General features: G+C 37.1%; 2 protein-coding genes across 8 annotated transcripts in view; one reads left to right on the top strand and one right to left on the bottom strand.

Moving 5' to 3' along the window:
* The window catches only part of si:dkey-28b4.8 (sarcoplasmic/endoplasmic reticulum calcium ATPase 2), a 31,516-nt gene extending 29,378 nt beyond the window's left edge, over positions 1-2,138 (top strand). For both annotated transcript variants that reach the window (XM_017463087.3, XM_017463088.3), the window contains exon 23: positions 25-2,138. In XM_017463087.3, coding sequence (XP_017318576.1) covers positions 25-324 — 300 coding nt within the window. In that variant the 3' untranslated portion in view covers positions 325-2,138. The remainder of the gene's footprint in view (positions 1-24) is intronic.
* Positions 1,206-17,752, bottom strand: LOC108262803 (uncharacterized). 6 transcript variants are annotated; one of them, XR_008396326.1, is made up of 7 exons: positions 17,440-17,752; positions 10,605-17,307; positions 3,485-8,930; positions 3,204-3,349; positions 3,022-3,075; positions 2,641-2,757; positions 1,206-2,564 (listed from the first exon to the last, which is right to left on the bottom strand). XR_008396326.1 is itself a non-coding variant. In XM_017463145.3 (5 exons), coding segments are annotated over exons 1-5 (486 nt in total). In that variant the 5' UTR covers positions 3,486-3,825; the 3' UTR covers positions 1,206-2,396. The 6 variants fall into 6 exon arrangements, 1 of the variants encoding a protein (XP_017318634.1); XR_008396327.1 differs by having other exon boundaries at positions 10,653-17,307; XR_008396325.1 differs by having other exon boundaries at positions 3,485-10,821; positions 16,764-17,307; positions 17,440-17,745.
* Between the last annotated feature and the right edge of the window lie 92 nt (positions 17,753-17,844).

The following is a 17,844-nucleotide window of genomic DNA, read 5'->3' as shown; positions in this document are numbered from 1 at the left end:
TCTGACTCTCCACTTCTATTGCAGATGATTTTCCAGATCCGGCCACTGTCCTGGCTGCAGTGGGTTACCGTTTTGAAGATGTCCCTGCCGGTTATCCTGATGGATGAAGCACTGAAATTCTTAGCTAGGAACTACATTGAGCCTGGCACTGACCTCGAGCAAGAGGAAGAGGAGAGACAGCACCAGGGTGGCAGTGCAGTCCTGGTTGGCAAAATACGACGGGGTCTAAAGGGCATCTCCTGGGCATTTGTGTTCATCTCTGCTCCCCTTTTGTTTTGGATCTACAGCCTGGACTCAGATATTACAAACATCTTCTGGGAATAGTTAGCGAAGAGAATGTGAGAGAGGGAGTGGGCGTTAGAAAGATAGATTTTTACAGGGAGCGTGAGATGATAGTTAAGTTCGAATTACGGGGGGGGGTTAGGAACAGAACACCAAAACAGGAATCATGTGAATATATAAGCAAAAAAAAAAACGTATGAAAGGAAGACTTTTTGAGCATGGACAATCAGAATTAGAGTAAAGATGAGGACAGAGAGTAAAAGAAGAATATGAAAAGTAATTGCCATATTCAGTCGGTTTTTGTGTGATTTTGTGGCGTTTCCTTTATGCCCTTCATCTTCAGCGCCATTCTCATGCTGTGTTTTTAATCATTTGACAACATTCGAAATATATTTATATATCTATACATTATTTCCAGTTTAACAGGATTATTTTTCATTCATTTAAATCATTTCTATTCATTTCTATTAAAGTCCTGCGTACAGTAGGAACCAAACAATACACTATTTTCGTAGGCAATACAGAACATTCACATTCAGGAAAGATTTAACGTAAACATTAAATATTAAAAGGTACCGTATGTTTCTTATCGTGTTCCGTTTGTTGTTCTTTTTAAACACATAGTTCGAATATTTATAATCAATCACCTGGATGTTGGGGGATTTCCTTTTTAATTTTATTTTTTTTTGGATAAGGAAAAGCAGCTGAGAAAATCTAGTTGGTGATCAGAAGCGTAAAACAAAGAAAATGTGTGTTGACTGCATGCAAAGTGAAACGTGTAAAATGTTACCATCATCAACATTAGCAGTCTGTATTGTGGGATTTTTTCAAATATTTATTTTGTTATTTTAGAACCGTTTCTGCAGATTAGGAAAAAACAAAGGGAATTTTATCATGTGCTTATTTCAGTATTCCTTTTGAGACCCTCTGAATACTTTATCCCACTTCCTGACTTTAATGTATGTGCACTTTCGATTTGAGTTTTTCATGCTTTTTAAGGCAGCGCAGAGAACTTGATGCAAGGTCACACTGAATGACTTCATGTCTCATATTCATAATAAAATAGCTGTGCTCTTCTAATGCACGTCTAGGGGGGGAAATATGATTCACAGAGTTTTATTTTATTCTTTAAACATTCACTAGAAGAGCATAGAAATCCTACCAATTAGTGGATGTCTTAATACGGTTTCCTTAAGATTTCTCTTCTGCATATGAGTTTCTGTCATTGTTACCTAAGGGATGCTGTAAAGCTGGAGGGAATTCCCTAAAATATGCAGTGTTTATAATGGCGTTGTAAAGAGTGTTGAAAAATCCAAGTGAGACACGTGTTACTGCACCATTACGTATGTAACCTCGTCATTTTAATTTCGATGTCTACATTGCAGTCGTTATCGTCACTAACATTACACTACGTTTACGTTAAAGCTATTTATGTTCTTTGTGTCCTATTGCCAGGGAAAAGGAAAGGCTGTGACTGCAACGTGGAAAAAAAAAAGAGAGAGAGCGCGAGAGGAAGTGTGTTCTATTATTATTTTACCATTACTAAGTTGTCCTACTCTTTCAGAAGTTCCATTTACATTGACTTAACTTTACATTTTGACTACTTTATTGCAAACAAAAAAATCCCATAAAAACAACCGGATAGATTATTAAGATGGAAGCGTTTTTATTTAAGGTTATTAGTTTGTTTATTTTGGAAAATGTTTTTCACATTTGTAAAATGTTTTTTACAAAAAAAAAGAAAGAAACAAGTTTTTGTTGTGTTGTGCTATTAATTTAATTGGTATCATGTCACATTCATTTCTTTGATGGAAAAATGCTCAATGGAATGGAAATAAACAATTAATTTAAAATGATTGCCGTATTGGTGAAGTATCCTCACTGGTCAATCCTTGAGTTGCATTGTTGTTGGTATAAATCAGTTCAGAAAACATAATGTACTAGGTGTTCTATTTTACAAACCAAGCATAGAAAATTAAAGGAAAACACTGAAAATGTCAAAAACAGTTATGTAAACAGCTTGCTTTTATTAAATGACTAAATAGTAAATATTTAACATCAGTTAAAACAATTATGGAATTTCCATTGTCTAAAATGTGGTAGTATTCAAGTAATTATACAGAATTGTAGTTTGAAGATGAGCACACGTTCCGAAGTGCATTGTTGCATGCAGCAACATCTTGAGACCATGAATTCAACAGGAAAATGATCTTCTTCCACATAGGCAAGTGTGAACAGGGGCACACAGCAGGTGAAAGGACACAGCTGGCAATTGGGGAGCTCTGCGAAAGCACAAAATCTGTTTAATCACTGGCACTTCGAATTTTCTTCATTTCCTCCCAACAAAATAGGTTTTACCTGCAAGTTCTCCACCAAGCCTTTGGTTTCTGTTTTCATGTAGTGGAGTTCTTTGATTTCTGGTGACAGATCAAGGTCACATGCCTGGTAGTTACTCAGCCTCTGTATAAGTGCACACTGAGAGAGAGAGAGAGAGAGAGAGAATGAGAATAATCAGTGTGTGTGATTGCCTAACATTAGATTCTAGATAGGAAGAATAAATCTGAAAGATTTTTGTCAAAGCAGATTTTTTTCTCTCTTTAACTAGGATGGGACGAAGAACATTTGTATGTACTTTTTGCTGATGCACTGTGGGGAATGATTTAAAAATGATTAAGATAATTTGCAAATAAACTGTACATAATGCTATAGATAGATAGATTTATAAATTTTATGTAATACCTGATCTGTGTTTAAAATTGTCTCGTTCTCGTCCAACTTTGTCACGTTTGAGGACTATGGGGAGAAACTGCATTGTTATATACAAATAATACAAATAATTCATAAAAATGGATAATCATTTGTAAAAAATAAATAATAATAATGAAATTAATGTTTTCATTGCAGTACTCAAAAACACTTACTGTTCCTGTAGCTGCCTTTCTAATCGTCTGCAGCAAATTGAGAATGTTCTCAATCTGCCTGTGTGTGTTTTGACAAAATGGAACTGGCATAGATGACACAGGCCCCACCAACAGCAGCAGGAGAATGCTACACACTGTAAAATGCACTGTAAAAGAACAGATAACACACAATACACCATATAGGAATATTATTTCATATCAACATTATAACATCAATGCCACTTGAATTAAATAATCATATATATATATATATACACACACACACACACACTGAAACTTACTTATGTCTTCTCAGTGCTAGTGATGATAATTGATGGACTTGGAGGCTCAGCCTGATGTCTTGCAATCAGTTCTTCTGATGCTGCTCATCCTCAATCCTGTCGACTTTATAAAGCAGGGAAACCACCCCACTATCTACAGTGACCCTAGATTCTAAGGAACTCTTACCTAACTTTTCTTCCCATCCTGCAAGTTAATTGGCTACCATTCTGAAATCTAAAACTGTATGATTCACCTTTAGCACATAATTCCCTGCCTCCCAATCCATCCATCCAACCCCCAAGGTGTAAGAGTACAGACAAAACATTTGAGAACACTTTCTCAGAGAGACCGCCCCAACCACCCCCCCCCCCCCCCCCCCCCCCCCCCACAGACACACACACTCCAAATCATTTGCTCTAAAGGATTTACATTTATATAGGCTATAAAATTATCTATAGTTTGGTGTGAATAAAATTAAGTGAGGAGTTTCACTGATTTCATTTTGATCGTGTTATTGAAAATTGAAACATTTCGGTAGTTTTAGTCAATTTAGTCGCATTAGTTCTACCACTTTTACTTCAGTATCTTCCGTTAAAAAAAAACGCCTCAGTGATTTAGACACAGCTGGTCCTTAACTAACATGATAACGGAATTAGTGAAGCAGTCTGAGAGGAGTCAGTAAAGACTGATAAGGATCAGCAAAATGTTTACGGGAAACACTTGAAAATGTATCACTCATTCTTTATTAAGTTGTTTGTTGTTCATAAGTACCACACAGAGTGTCAGAGGCGAATCCGGAGAATAGCTTAGAGCTATTTTTAAAAAAAAAATTTTTACTTTGGAAACATTTTTAGTTTGACTCAATTTTCCCTCTCCTTTTTAATAAAGAAAAGGAAAAGAAGAGAATTATCATAATAATATTGTCACAATTTTTCTTTCATTAGTGGAAACAGACAGATATTTTCGGTTTAAGAGAAGTTAATGATATTGGTTAATATTTGGTCACCTGTTTATTTTAAAAGCTTTTTTGCAAGAAAGACCTTTCCAGGATTGTTCCACGTAGCGGTCTCAGAAGTCCTGTTTTTACAAATATGATGAAAGACAGGCTTCTTTAAAACAATGAGGAGTCCACAGCTATATCCTATGTTAATAAAATAAGCATATTTTTCAGTTGACCAAATGTCTTAAAAATCTACATAAATAGTTAATATCACTGAAAGCAATAATAATAATAATAATAATAATAATAATAATAATAATAATAATAATAATAATAATAAATGTGAAAGAAAGGAAGAAAGACACTGGGGAGAAGTAGGCTATAGTTGTCAAATGATTATGTTTTTAATCATTTGACAACATTCAAAATATATTCCTATAGCTTTACATTATTTCCAGTTTAACAGGATTATTTTTCATTCATTTAAATCATTTCTATTCATTTCTATTAAAGTCCTGCATACACTAGGAACCAAACAATACATTTTTTTTGTAGGCAATACAGAACATTCACATTCAGGAAAGATTACAACTTAAACATTAAATGTTAAAAGATACCATATGTTTCTTATCGTGTTCCGTTTGTTGTTCTTTTTAAACACATATTTAGAATATTTATAATCAATCACCTGGATGTTAGGGGATTTTCTTTTCTTTCTTTTTTTTTTTGGTTTGTTTATAAGAATCAGGAAAAACAGGTGAGAAAATCTAGTTGGTGATCAGAAGCTCGAGACAAAGAAAATGTGTGTTGACTGCATGCAAAGTGAAATGTGTAACATGTTACCATCATCAGCATTAGCAGTCTGGATTGTGGGATTTTTTCAAATATTTCTTTTGTTATTTTAGAACCGTTTCTGCAGATCAGGAACAAACAGGAATTTTATCATGTGCTTCATTCAGTATTCCTTTTGAGACTCTCTGAATACTTTATCCCACTTCCTGACTTTAATGTATGTGTCATCCACTTTCGATTTGAGTTTTTCATGCTTTTTAAGGCAGCGCAGAGAACTTGATGCAAGGTCACGTTGAATGACTTCATGTCTCATATAAAATAGCTGTGCTCTTCTAATGCACGTGGGGGGGGGGGGGGGGGTATGATTCACAGAGTTTTATTTTATTCTTTAAGCATGTTTTTGAAAATGAAACATTTTGGCAGTTTTAATTCAGTCAATTTAGTCGCTTTAGTTCTGCCACTTTTACTTTTAATTGAGTATCTTCTGCCTTTTTTGTGTAAAAAAAAATGCCTCAGTGATTTAGACATAGCTGGTCTTTAACTGGCATGATAACGGAATTGGTGAAGCAGTCTGAGAGGAGTCAGCAAAGACTGACAAGGATCAACAATATGTTTACGGGAAACACTTGAAAATGTATCACTCATTCTTTATTAAGTTGTTTGTTGTTCATAAGTACCACACAGAGTGCCAGAGGCGAATCCTGAGAATAGCTTAGAGCTATTTTTTTTTTTTTCTTTTTTTTTTACTTTGAAAACATTTTTAGTTTGACTCAATTTTCCCTCTCCTTTTTAATAAAGAAAAGGAAAAGAAGAGAATTATCATAATAACATTGTCACAATTTTTCTTTCATTAGTGGAAACAGACAGATATTTTCGGTTTAAGAGAAGTTAATGATATTGGTTAATATTTGGTCACCTGTTTATTTTAAAAGCTTTTTTGCAAGAAAGACCTTTCCAGGATTGTTCCACGTAGCGGTCTCAGAAGTCCTGTTTTTACAAATGTGATGTAAGACAGGCTTCTTTAAAACAATGAGGAGTCCACAGCTATATCCACCCATCCATCCATCCATCTTCAACTGCTTAATCCTTTTCAGGGTCACGGGGAAACCTGGAGCCTATCCCAGGGAGTATCAGGCACAAGGCGGGGTACACCCTGGACAGGGTGCCAATCCATCGCAGGGAAAACAATCACACACACATTCACACACCCATTCATACACTATGGACACTTTGGACATGCCAATCAACCTACCGTGCATGTCTTTGGACTGAGGAGGAAACCGGAGTACCCAGAGGAAACCCCCACAGCACGGGGTGAACATGCAAACATGCAAACCCCCGCACACACATGATGGGAATCGAACCTCAGAGGCGAACGTGCTAACCACTAAGCCACCGTGCGCCCCAACTATATCCAATATAAATTAATAAATTAATTAATAATAAATTAATAGTAATAAAATAAGCATATTTTTCAGTTGACCAAATGTCTTAAAAATCTACATAAATAGTTAATATCACCGAAAGCAATAATAATAATAATAATAATAATAATAATAATAATAATAAAAATAATAATAATAATAAATGTGAAAGAAAGAGAGAAAGAAAGAAAGACATTGAGGAAAAGTAGGCTATATTCTGGTATAAAAATATTTAATAAAGAAATGTATTAAACGCTGGGATTTTATGCATTACTGGAAATCAAGTGTAAGTGCAGGAGATGCCCTCACAATTTGATGGATCTAGAATGTTTTTGCAAGAAAGAATGGGAAAATAATTCGAGACATGCCATGCTGATAAACTCTTACCCAAAAAGTGGTGTAAAAAAATCAAAAGGTGGTTCAACAAAGTATTAGTTTAGGGGTGTGCACACTTACGCAATTAGGTTATTGTATGTTTTTTCTTTTTCTTTTCTTTTTCCATCCTAAAAATGTTCTGATTGTTTTTCACTTTATTTGTGTGCAATTTCACATTAAAGCTGGGAAATGATCTGACATGGATTATCCTCATTGCTTTTTTTCACAAAAACTTGGCATTGTAGACTTTTTATATCCATTGTCATCATGTCGTATTCTCAACAGACTGTGACTAATGAGACGTCACATTCACATCTCTGTGATATTCAGAGTGAAAGTAGTCTGTATTTACTCAGATGTGAACTGTCAGGAAGGAGCACTGGCTGAATAGAGTGTCTCAACTGTTAAAACAAGCAACAGGAACGTGAGAATCCAAGTATTTTCCCTCGGTGGATTGGGATTTTGTGTTTTTTACTTGGATTTGTTTCCAGAAAACACAATGAAGTAATTAAAATAAAAGAACAAGAAAAAAAAGAAGTAAAACAAAATTGTTTGCATATTACACAGCAATGACTCTTTTTTATTTTATTATTACTGTATTTTCCTTATTATTTCTCCAAGTACAACTGCTTTTTCCAGAGTATTCTGTAACATAGCTGACAAACGTCTGTGAAACCATAAGCATGTTCAGTAATTTGAAATACAATATATGTATTTTACAAAAAGATTTTGGAATCAATTTAAGTAATTTATTTTAGCTTTTATAGGCACTACAGGACAGCCAAATTCATGAAAGATTCATTAAGTTGGTGCATGCGGCTTTATGTATGTGTGTGTGTGTGTGTGTGTGTGTGTGTGTGTGTGTGTGTGTGTATAGGGCGCACAATGTCTTAGTGGTTGGCATGTTTACCTCACACCGCCAGGGTTGGGGGTTGGATTCCCGCCGCTGTTCAGTGTGTGCGGAGTTCTCCCTGTACCGCGAGGGTTTCCCCTGGGTATGTCAGTTTCCTCCCCCAGTCCAAGGACATGCAGGGTAGGCTGATTGGCATGTCCAAAATGTCTGTAGTGTATGAATGGGTGTGTGAATGTGTGTGTGAGTGTGCCCTGTGATGGATTGGCACCCCATCGAGGGTGTACCCCGCCTTGTGCCCTATGCTCCCTGGGATAGGCTCCAGGTTCCCCGCGACCCTGTAGGATAAGCAGTATAGAGAAAGGATGTGTATGTATATATATATATATATATATATATATATATATATATATACACATATATATATATATATATATATATATATACACACACACACACACACACACACACACACACACACACACACACCTTTCCTGTTTTATACTCCACCTTGATCACTTCATATGCATTTGTCATCACTAAGCGTGTTGAATATGATGTACACTATTATGTTGTTAATTAGTAGCTGTCATGGATATGAAAAGTCATGCATGTTCCGACTTGCACATGGCCTCCAACCATCAAGATCTTAAATCGTTAAAGATTTTATTCTGTCTCATAAACTTGCACTAGAATTAAAAAACAAACAAACAAACAAACAAAAAAAACCCTTCATAACATGGATCTCTATTGGAATTGGAGTTTCCCAACAAACAGAAGCACGTACACGATGGATGTACTGGTGGTAGTGACTCTTGTGTTTATTGTGGTTTTCCGAAGCAGCATCACACTAATTATGCTGATTTAATTTTATATGTGACTGAATAACAACATACGGGGTTCTGTAATGTGTTCTCTGCGTCCCAGGATAGGCTTCGGATCCACCGCAACCCCTGACCATGACTTGTATCATGATGTGGGGAATTTCTGATGGCTAGAGAGTTACATTTATTTCCCGCAAAAAGGCGCGGCTTTCCAGACAGCTAGACCAGACACGCGCTCTTCTTCTCAGCTGCCTTCTTTATCTGTAAATATGAATGGGTAAATGTAATATGAAATTATAATAACTGTATCACTAGTGACAAGTAATGTCATGTTTAATCACTATACAATTGATATCAATTTAATCAGTATTTATGAGCTATATTCCAGAAAGCTGTGACTTACTTCACTGTATAAAGATAATTGCGAAAATAATTGTTAAAAGCTTCTATGCAAGCACTTTAGTACTATAGCCAATTTCTTCTGTGTCATGGATCAGTGCATTAATCATTTCATAAGAAAAAGCACAAGAGCTGTCATCAAATATGCTCTTGCATAGTGCACTTATAATATTTTACAGTTGCCACTTAAAGTGTGACTAGGAGAGGGATATTTGTCCAGGGCCTCCTGAGAAAAGCTTACTGTTCATTGTATGCACCAACACTACCTCATCAGTCTTCTTCTTGCCTTCCTGAATCATTCAGGGGTTTCCCCAGATATCTGTATAATACTGCTGTGTCATAATTCAGACATTTAAACCAAGGTCTTGGAGTACAGGAAACTGCTGGAATTGTAGAAAAAGGAGGATGTAATGAAGACACTGGTCCAGAACGGTTACATCGTTAAGACCCTGGAGATGCTGGTTCTGTCAAAACAACAACCCCTGATGATACCATCAGTAGACCCCTTGCAGTTTGCTTACCAGACAAAGATAACAGTGATCGATGCCATCATCTACATACTTCATCAACCCTATACTCACTTGGCTGAACCTGATAGCTCTGTTAGAATAATGTTCCTCAACTTCTCCAGTGCATTCAAAACTATTAGACCGACCTTGCTGACACACAAGCTGATGGAGATGTGTACAGATGCCCCTCTAGTGTCCTGGATCGCTCACTCTCTCACTGGACAGTCAGACTTCAGAGATGTATGTCTGACACTGTTATGAATAACGCAGGGTCATCAGGGCATGGTAGAAAGATGAGTAGAGGAGTGTAGTGGGCAACTACATGGAGTGGTGTGAGTAGAACAATGTACAAGTCAACATCAGCAAGACGAAATAGCTTGTGATGCATTTTAGGACAGGGAAGCATACTCGAATCCCTGTTTATATATGTGGAGAGGGTTCCGAATTATACTGAATATCTTGGTGTGGACTGTAAGCTTTGGACAGTAAGCCAGACTGGTCAAAGAACACAGAGGTACTGAAGAATATTATATAAGTAGATTAAATAAATGACCAAAAAATGATTATTTTTATGGCATCGGCAACTGAAAAATAGACGAGACAGTCATTCTTCTCTTGCTATTTTTCACACTTGCTGCTGCCATAATGAGGACCTGTATTTTGGGCGCTTCATATGACTACACCGACTACATTGACTCATGATTACATTTATGAAGTACAAGGCTTTCCTATTAAAACATGCACGTAAAACATCTAAGCCTCACCATCAAGCTCAACAATCCTGGTTGTCATTTAATTTTTGGTCATTCATTTAATCTACTTATATAATCACTCATCATTGAAACATTTCCTTTAATAATTTCAAATCTGATTTTCAGACCTACTGGAGCATGTTAAACATTTTTCAGGAATCATGTGCTGATGAAAACCTCTTCACTGGGTACTGTATATATTTTTGTTTGGCATGTTCTCTACTAAACATTTGTGCCTATTTGCATCTTCATTAAGAAGAAAACCAGAAAATTACTTCTCAATCCATCAGGTACTGTACAAGAACGTCCAAATTCGACTTTACTTGGTGAGGAGTCTCGGGTCCTTTAATCTATAGAGAGATCTGCAGACAGCTGCCCACATAGCAGACGGTCTTGGACCAAATGAGGCCTCAGGATGGCACTGCTGGCGTGCTGCCGGGACTGGCATGCATCATGTCAGCCAAGTGTGGGCCGTGTGTGGCAATGATGGCACTGCAAACGAGATGGCAGACAACATTTGGGCTGATTGTGGATGGGGGGTGTGGCCCAGATCATTCTAGTGATTGCCGGCCACATTTACAATCAGATTGCAATTCTAGACAAGAATTTATAGTCCTGCTATATGTACAAGCCAAGATTCTCTCTCTCTCTCTCTCTCTCTCTCTCTCTCTCTCTCTCTCTCTTTCTCTTTCAAACACACACACACACACACACACACACACACACACTTTTTCATAATTTTAAAATGTGTTGCTCTTTGAATGAGAAATGACAGAAAATAAGGGGTGTCCAGATGGAAAAAAGGAGAAATAATTTAAAAATAACTAGTTTTATGTTGTGTTGTGTTATATCATTGTATTTTATTTACTGTAGATATGCAACTAGTGATAGCTGTTTGCTTTTTTCGCACTGATGGTCACGCTGCATGGTTTGTTGGGAAGCACAGTTTCGACACTGTTTGGCTTCCTATTCAGCTTAGAAACATGAGATTAGAGGTAGCAGTATGACGTTAAAATGTAGTGATGGGAATTTCGGATCATTTTACTGACTCGGATCTTTGAATCTCGTTCAGCAAAATGAACGAATCTTTTTTCGAGTCGTTTCGTTCATTTCAGCAGAATATAATTAAAATGCTACATGTTAAATTCCCCAAAACATCTAGTACTTACACAAATGTTGATCACATTTGGAATAAAAAATAAACTATAGGCTAATGCAGCCAAGGCTGAATGATGAGAAACAGAAATGATTCATTAATAGCTTAGCAGTCTGTTAGTTCACATCACCTCCCGATTCGAGTCATCCGAGTCCTCAGAGTCACATTTGTCATGACTGTTCACCGGAAACAGAAATGATTAGTTCACCTTTTGAGTCTTCGGGTTCGAGTCGTTCGTTCATTACGTGACCGCCCCATAGGCTGAATGCAGCTGTGACATAACGAACGAATGACTCGCACCCGAAGATTCAAGAGATGAACTAATCATTTCTGTTTCCTGTACAGCAGAGCCCTTGAGAGAGAGAGTTGTGTCAAAAGCATGCTAGTGAAATATTCCTCACTAAATTAGTAGTTTTAGGGTGTGTTATCAGATAACAGATTAGACTAGGATAGGCTACAGGATGTAATCAACATAACAAACCATGAACAGCCTATTAAATTAATGATAAAATTCCTTCTCTTAACACAGAGTCATCCATGGTTGTGAAATTAGAGGAAAAGGCTTCTAATCTTTTTTTGTTTATTTGTTTGTTTTTTTTGCAGGGTGGGGGGAGTTGAATAATATTTATATAACATAACGAGAATATCCATTTTATTCCTTATTACACATGTGATTATTGTACGAAGAGAACTTTTTTTTTTTATTTTTTTTTTTTTTACGATGCATCCCATTGATATATATTTCATTGTCCTCATCCCTTCTTTCCTCAATCTTTGAAACACATATAGGTAGAAGACTTGGCACTGCTAATTTATAATTACTGAAAATAATATATCACTTCAAAATAAGAAATATTACTACAATTAATAAGAGTTCATACATATTATGTACTGTGTCACCTGAAACACTATAGCTGTGATCAGCACCAATGTGTTGTTCTCACTGTGCCTTAAACTTTTTGAGTTACAGTCATCAATTTATGAATCCTTCTTTCATCAGGTCATTCTCCATTGGAAGCCACAACCATAAAATTCCATAATTGAAGGCAGAGTATCCTATGAAATGAATAAGTTATAAGTGTTTCCAGTTACTATAATTCACCATATAATTAATTTGGCCATAAATACAGTGGTGCTTGAATGTTTGTGAATTTTTTTGTAAATTTTTCTATATATCTGCATAAGTATGATCTAAAACATCAATAGATTTTCACACAAGTCCTAAAAGTAGACAAAGAGAACCCAAATGATCCAATATTACATATCTGTGAGTGGCAAAACTATGTGAGTCTCTAGGATTAGCAGTTTAGTAAGTAAGTAAGTAAATTCTATTTATAAAGCACATTTAACACAGCGAAGCTGACCAAAGTGCTGAACAGAGTACAGAAACGTAAAATGGAAAAACAGAATAAAACCAAATAAAGACAGACAACAGACAATAGTAAAAAGAATTATTAAAACGCCTGGGAGAAGAGAGCTGTTTTAAGCCTCTTTTTAAAATTGGTAATTGAAGGTGCAAGGTGGATATCCAGTAGCAATTGATTCCATAAACGAGGGTCAGCAACTGAAAAAGCTCTATCCCCCTTAGTTTTTAACCGGGATCGAGAGACATACAGAGGAAACCTATCAGAAGATCTTAGAAATCTGTTAGATGAATTTGGTGTAACAAGATCTTTGAGCTAGGAAGGAGCTTGATCATTAAGAGTTTTAAAAACAACAGAATCTTAAACTGGATCCTAAAATGGACTGGGAGCCAATGCAGCCAAAGTTTAATTTGAAGGTGAAATTAGAGTCAGGTGTTTTCAATCAATGCGATGACAATCAGGTGTGAGTAAGTGCCCTGTTTTACTTAAAGAACAGGGATATACCAAAGTCTGATCTTCACAACGCATGTTTGTGGAAGTGTATCATGGCATGAACAAAGGAGATTTCTGAGGACCTCAGATAAAGAGTTGTTGATCCTCATCAGGCTGGAAAAGGTTACAAAACCATCTCTAAAGAGTTTGGACTCCAAAAATCCACAGTCAGACAGATTGTGTACAAATGGAGGAAATTCAAGATCACTGTTACCCTCCCCAGGAGTGTTCGACCAACAAAGATCACTCCAAGAGCAAGACGTTTGTGAGGTCACAAAGGATCCCAGGGTAAATTCTAAGCAACTAAAGACCCCTCTCACACTGGCTAATGTTAATGTTCATGAGTCCACCATCAGAACTATGAACAACAATGGTGCATTGCAGGGTTGCAAGGAAAACGCCCCCGCTCTCCAAAAAGAACATTGTTGCCCCTCTGCAGTTTGCTAAAGACCACGTAGACAAGCCAGAAGGTTAATGGAAAGATGGTTTGTGGATAGATGAGACCAAAATAGAATTTTTGGTTTAAATGAGAAGCATTGTGTTTGGAGAAAAGAAAACACTGCATTCCAGCATAAGAACCTTATCCAGTCTGTGAAACGTGCTGGTGATAGTGTCATGGTTTGGGCCTGTTTTGCTGGATCTGGGCCAGGACGACTTGCTATCATTGATGAAACAATGAATTCTGAATTATACCAGTGAATTCTAAAGCAGAATGTCAGGACATCTGTTCATGAACTGAATCTCAAGAGAAAGTGGGTCATGCAGCAAGTCAGCAACCCTAAACACACAAGTTGTTCTATCAAAGAATGGTTAAAGAAGAATAAAGTCAATGTTTTGGATCAGCCAAGGCAAAATACTGATCTTTTGAAAATTAAAGTGTTTTTTGACCTTGGATGCATGTAAACCTGTTGTATGAGACCTGTAAAACAATATTAGGCACTTTTTATATAATATAATAGGGGCGCTTTAAGACTAAGAAGCTGTATCATTCGTTTAAAACCGCTAGAGGGCGCTACAGCCCAATCCAATGCTTAAAAAAAAACAACCTTTTAATGGATCCCTTCAGAGATAGAGCACAATGCATGAACTTGTTCAATCCCAAATATTTTCCAGCTATGGGCTGTAGTATGTCATCGTGGAATATACTAATGGGTGACAAATTAGCCAGCAGAACAGCTTGAGTAACACACATGAACACACATGCATGCAGAGGTATGTGTACGATTGAATGCAATGATTGAAATGAATCTAAGAGACAGTCATAAATCAATTATTATTGATTATAATTGATTATAAATCAATTATAATAAAAAGGCCAGATCACCATCATCATTTGAGAATTAACACTAGGCCTACCCCAGAATCTTAACAAAGTTGATCATATATCGATTGGAGACTAAACTGTATTGTATTGTATTGTATTGTATAGCAGATTCAGTGGTATCATCAAACATTAACTCATTGCCTTAAGATCACATTTTATTATGTGTAAATCTGAGATTTACACCCCTAATCACCTCTATTATTTCAGTAATGGTGGCTCATCCAGAGAGGCAGGTGAGGCAGAGCTTCGCCACAGCCGTCCACTTTAATAGGAACACCGGTACACCTGCACGTTTATGCAGTTATCCAATCAGTCAATCATGTGGCAGCAGTGCAAGCATGAAATCATGCAGGTACTGGCCAAGAGCTTCAGTTAATGTTTACATTAGACATCAGAATGGGGGAAAAGTGTGATCTCTGTGACTTTAACCATGGTTGCCCTGCTGAAAACAAAGAAACAATTGAAACCCTTATAGAATTTGTAATGTTTTTAATGGTTATAATGGAAATTGTATGGTTTGTTTTTTTATGGAAACTGTAAAGGTACCTGTGGAGCTCTACTGGTAATTTGTTGCCTTTTATTGGTGTCATGTCATGTGTAGTGGATATCATTAAGGACCAATTATGGTAATGGTAATGGTTTTAATGGTTAGCTGGTGGATTGTAATAGTATTTGTAGTGTCAACCACTAACATTTCTGAGATGGTTTCTATTTGTTTGGGGGGGTTTTTAGCAGGGGTGCCAGATGGGCTAGTTTGTGTATTTCAGAAACTGCTGATCTCCTGGGATTTTCACACACAACAGTCTTTAGAATTTACACAGAATGGTGTGAAAAAAAAAAAAATAGTAAGCAATAGTTTTTGTTTGTTTGCTTTTTGTTTTTTTCCGCACCATTCTGTGCAAACTCTGTTGTGTGTGATTGATTTTGTTTGAGACTATGTCATTAATAATGTCTTCCTGTCCCACCAAAATCTATGGTCATGAGCCGCTGTTGATCCACAGAGCACTACAGCACCTAAATAACACACCCGACACATACAGTATACTGAAGTGCCTAATATCCAAGCATAACAGAGAGTGTTGTCACTCAGTGTAATCGGATAGGAACATGCAGTCAGGGCCGGACTGGGACATGATGTCTCACACTCAACCAGGGAATCCCATACACCATAAACACATTTTGAAACCACTGACAACCCTTTTTCTTTCCTAAATTCAGTTTGCACACAATACGGCCATCCTATAAAAACATAAACAAGAAACCTAGAGGTAGTGAAGCAGTCCTAATTTATATCAGCTTACATGGGTATGCCAAGCATTTAACAAACACCAGAAGTGCAAAGCTGCCAGTAACTCAGTAACATTAAATGCAGAAGAGAGGTAAACAAAAGACATTTTTCATGTATGTTATGAACAGAACTGTGTCCACATTGTTAGAAAATGAAAACTGTTTAACCTCAATGTAATTTGTGAGCACAGAATCAAAATTTCCTTTAGTTATTAATATTAATGTATCACATTAGGGCAATGTTTTTTGAGACTTAAAAATGCTTAAAATACCTGAGGTTTAACCATACTATATTTCATACGAATATGAAGTTTTATCTCTACCTGTCATATCAGGTTGACCCTGAAGTGTGACCGCTGCACAGAGCTAATGCCAGGTTGACTCTCTTCACCTTATTATAAAAAAAAAATTTTTCAACCTCACATATGGGAAGACATAATTTTATAATTTGCCTAAATATCTGTTAGTACAATACTAACTACATCATGGCAATATCTATTTAGAAAAATCCTAATATTGAACATGATATTACCTTTTACGACTCATAGCTTGGAAAGTCTTTGTTGCTGTTGTTGTTGTTGTTGTTGCTTGCTATAGCTGTATTTTTAATTCCCACATTTAAAATAATCAATTTGGATATTTGTCTGCTAAATTGCTTAGTATTATAACTATACAGTAGATAACACTGTCCTTTAGCATATTTTGAGTGACGATAGTAATAGTGCTGACTATTATATAGTGAAACTGTGGTTAATACTTGATTAGCTAAGTTAGAGAACACAAAGCTACAGTATTTACAGATGAGACTGACCTGCCCTTGAAGCCCTGAACTGGTTGTTTTTTTATTACATTTTTGCTGCTTCTTTTTAGAGCGCTTCCTCTCCATCCTCTCCACTTCCTCTCCAGCCTCTCCACTTCCTCTCCGTCCTCTCCGCTTCCTCTCCATACTCTCCGCTTCCTCTCCATCCTCTCCACTTCCTCTCCCTCCTCTCCTCTTCATCCTCTCCACTTCCTCTCCATCCTCTCCACTTCCTCTCCATCCTCTCCTCTTCCTCTCCATCCTCTCCGTTTCCTCTCCATCCTCTCCACTTCCTCTCCATCCTCTCCTCTTCCTCTCCATCCTCTCTGCTTCCTCTCCATCCTCTCCGCTTCTTCATCATCCTCTCTGCTTCCTCTCCATCCTCTCCGCTTCCTCTCCTTCCTCTCCAACCTCTCCGTTTCCTCTCCATCCTCTCCGCTTCCTCTCCAATCTCTCCGCTTCCCCTCCATCCTCTCCGTTTCCTCTCCATCCTCTGCACTTCCTCTCCATTCTCACTCTTTGCAGTGATGACTCTGTTCCAAACTGTTTGCCAGAGCTGAGGAGAATTGTAGAGTTGCAAATCAAAACTAACAGGTTCATGATTTATTATCGATTTATTATCATATGCTGAAGTCGGAAAGGATCACTTGAGTACATAGGACACGCAATAATATAAAATAATTAATACATTTTATTAAGCGGGCTAAATCAGTTGTCAGGTCACCGTGAATTCTCCCTGTGCTCCCGGTGGCCAGTTCAGGCCTGCATGCAGTGCCAATAAAATGATAACTTGCTCTAATACCATCCATGTATAAACGACTTAAAAAAAAAAATTTTTTTAAAGAAAAAAAAGAAAGAAATCTCAGTAGAGACAGAAGGCAGCAGTGGGGACTCGCAGTGCCAGCTGTAGGCGCAAAAACTTCTGATTCGTGTCCTCGGAAACACCCAGAGTTTAAATAGGAGGTGTGTGTGCGCGCGCACTGGGTGACGGTTTTTGCCATTTATAGCGCGCACAAGTGCAGAGAGAGAGAGAGAGAGAGAGAGAGAGTATGTGTGTGTGTGTGTGTGTGTGTGTGTGTGTGTGTGAGAGAGA

This window comes from Ictalurus punctatus, chromosome 3 (genome assembly GCF_001660625.3).
Source record: "Ictalurus punctatus breed USDA103 chromosome 3, Coco_2.0, whole genome shotgun sequence".
In the NCBI taxonomy this organism is placed as follows: domain Eukaryota; kingdom Metazoa; phylum Chordata; class Actinopteri; order Siluriformes; family Ictaluridae; genus Ictalurus; species Ictalurus punctatus.
The sequence above is the reverse complement of the archived record's forward strand: the minus strand, read 5'-3'. Positions and strand labels throughout refer to the sequence as shown.

Excerpts from the sequence above, each read along its gene's own strand:
- LOC108262803 (XM_017463145.3), bottom strand. Across the intron at positions 3,076-3,203 it reads GAAAGGCAGCTACAGGAACA|TCCTCAAACGTGACAAAGTT; the intron begins GTAAGTGTTTTT and ends TTCTCCCCATAG. Across the intron at positions 2,758-3,021 it reads CAATTTTAAACACAGATCAG|TGTGCACTTATACAGAGGCT; the intron begins GTATTACATAAA and ends TCTCTCTCTCAG.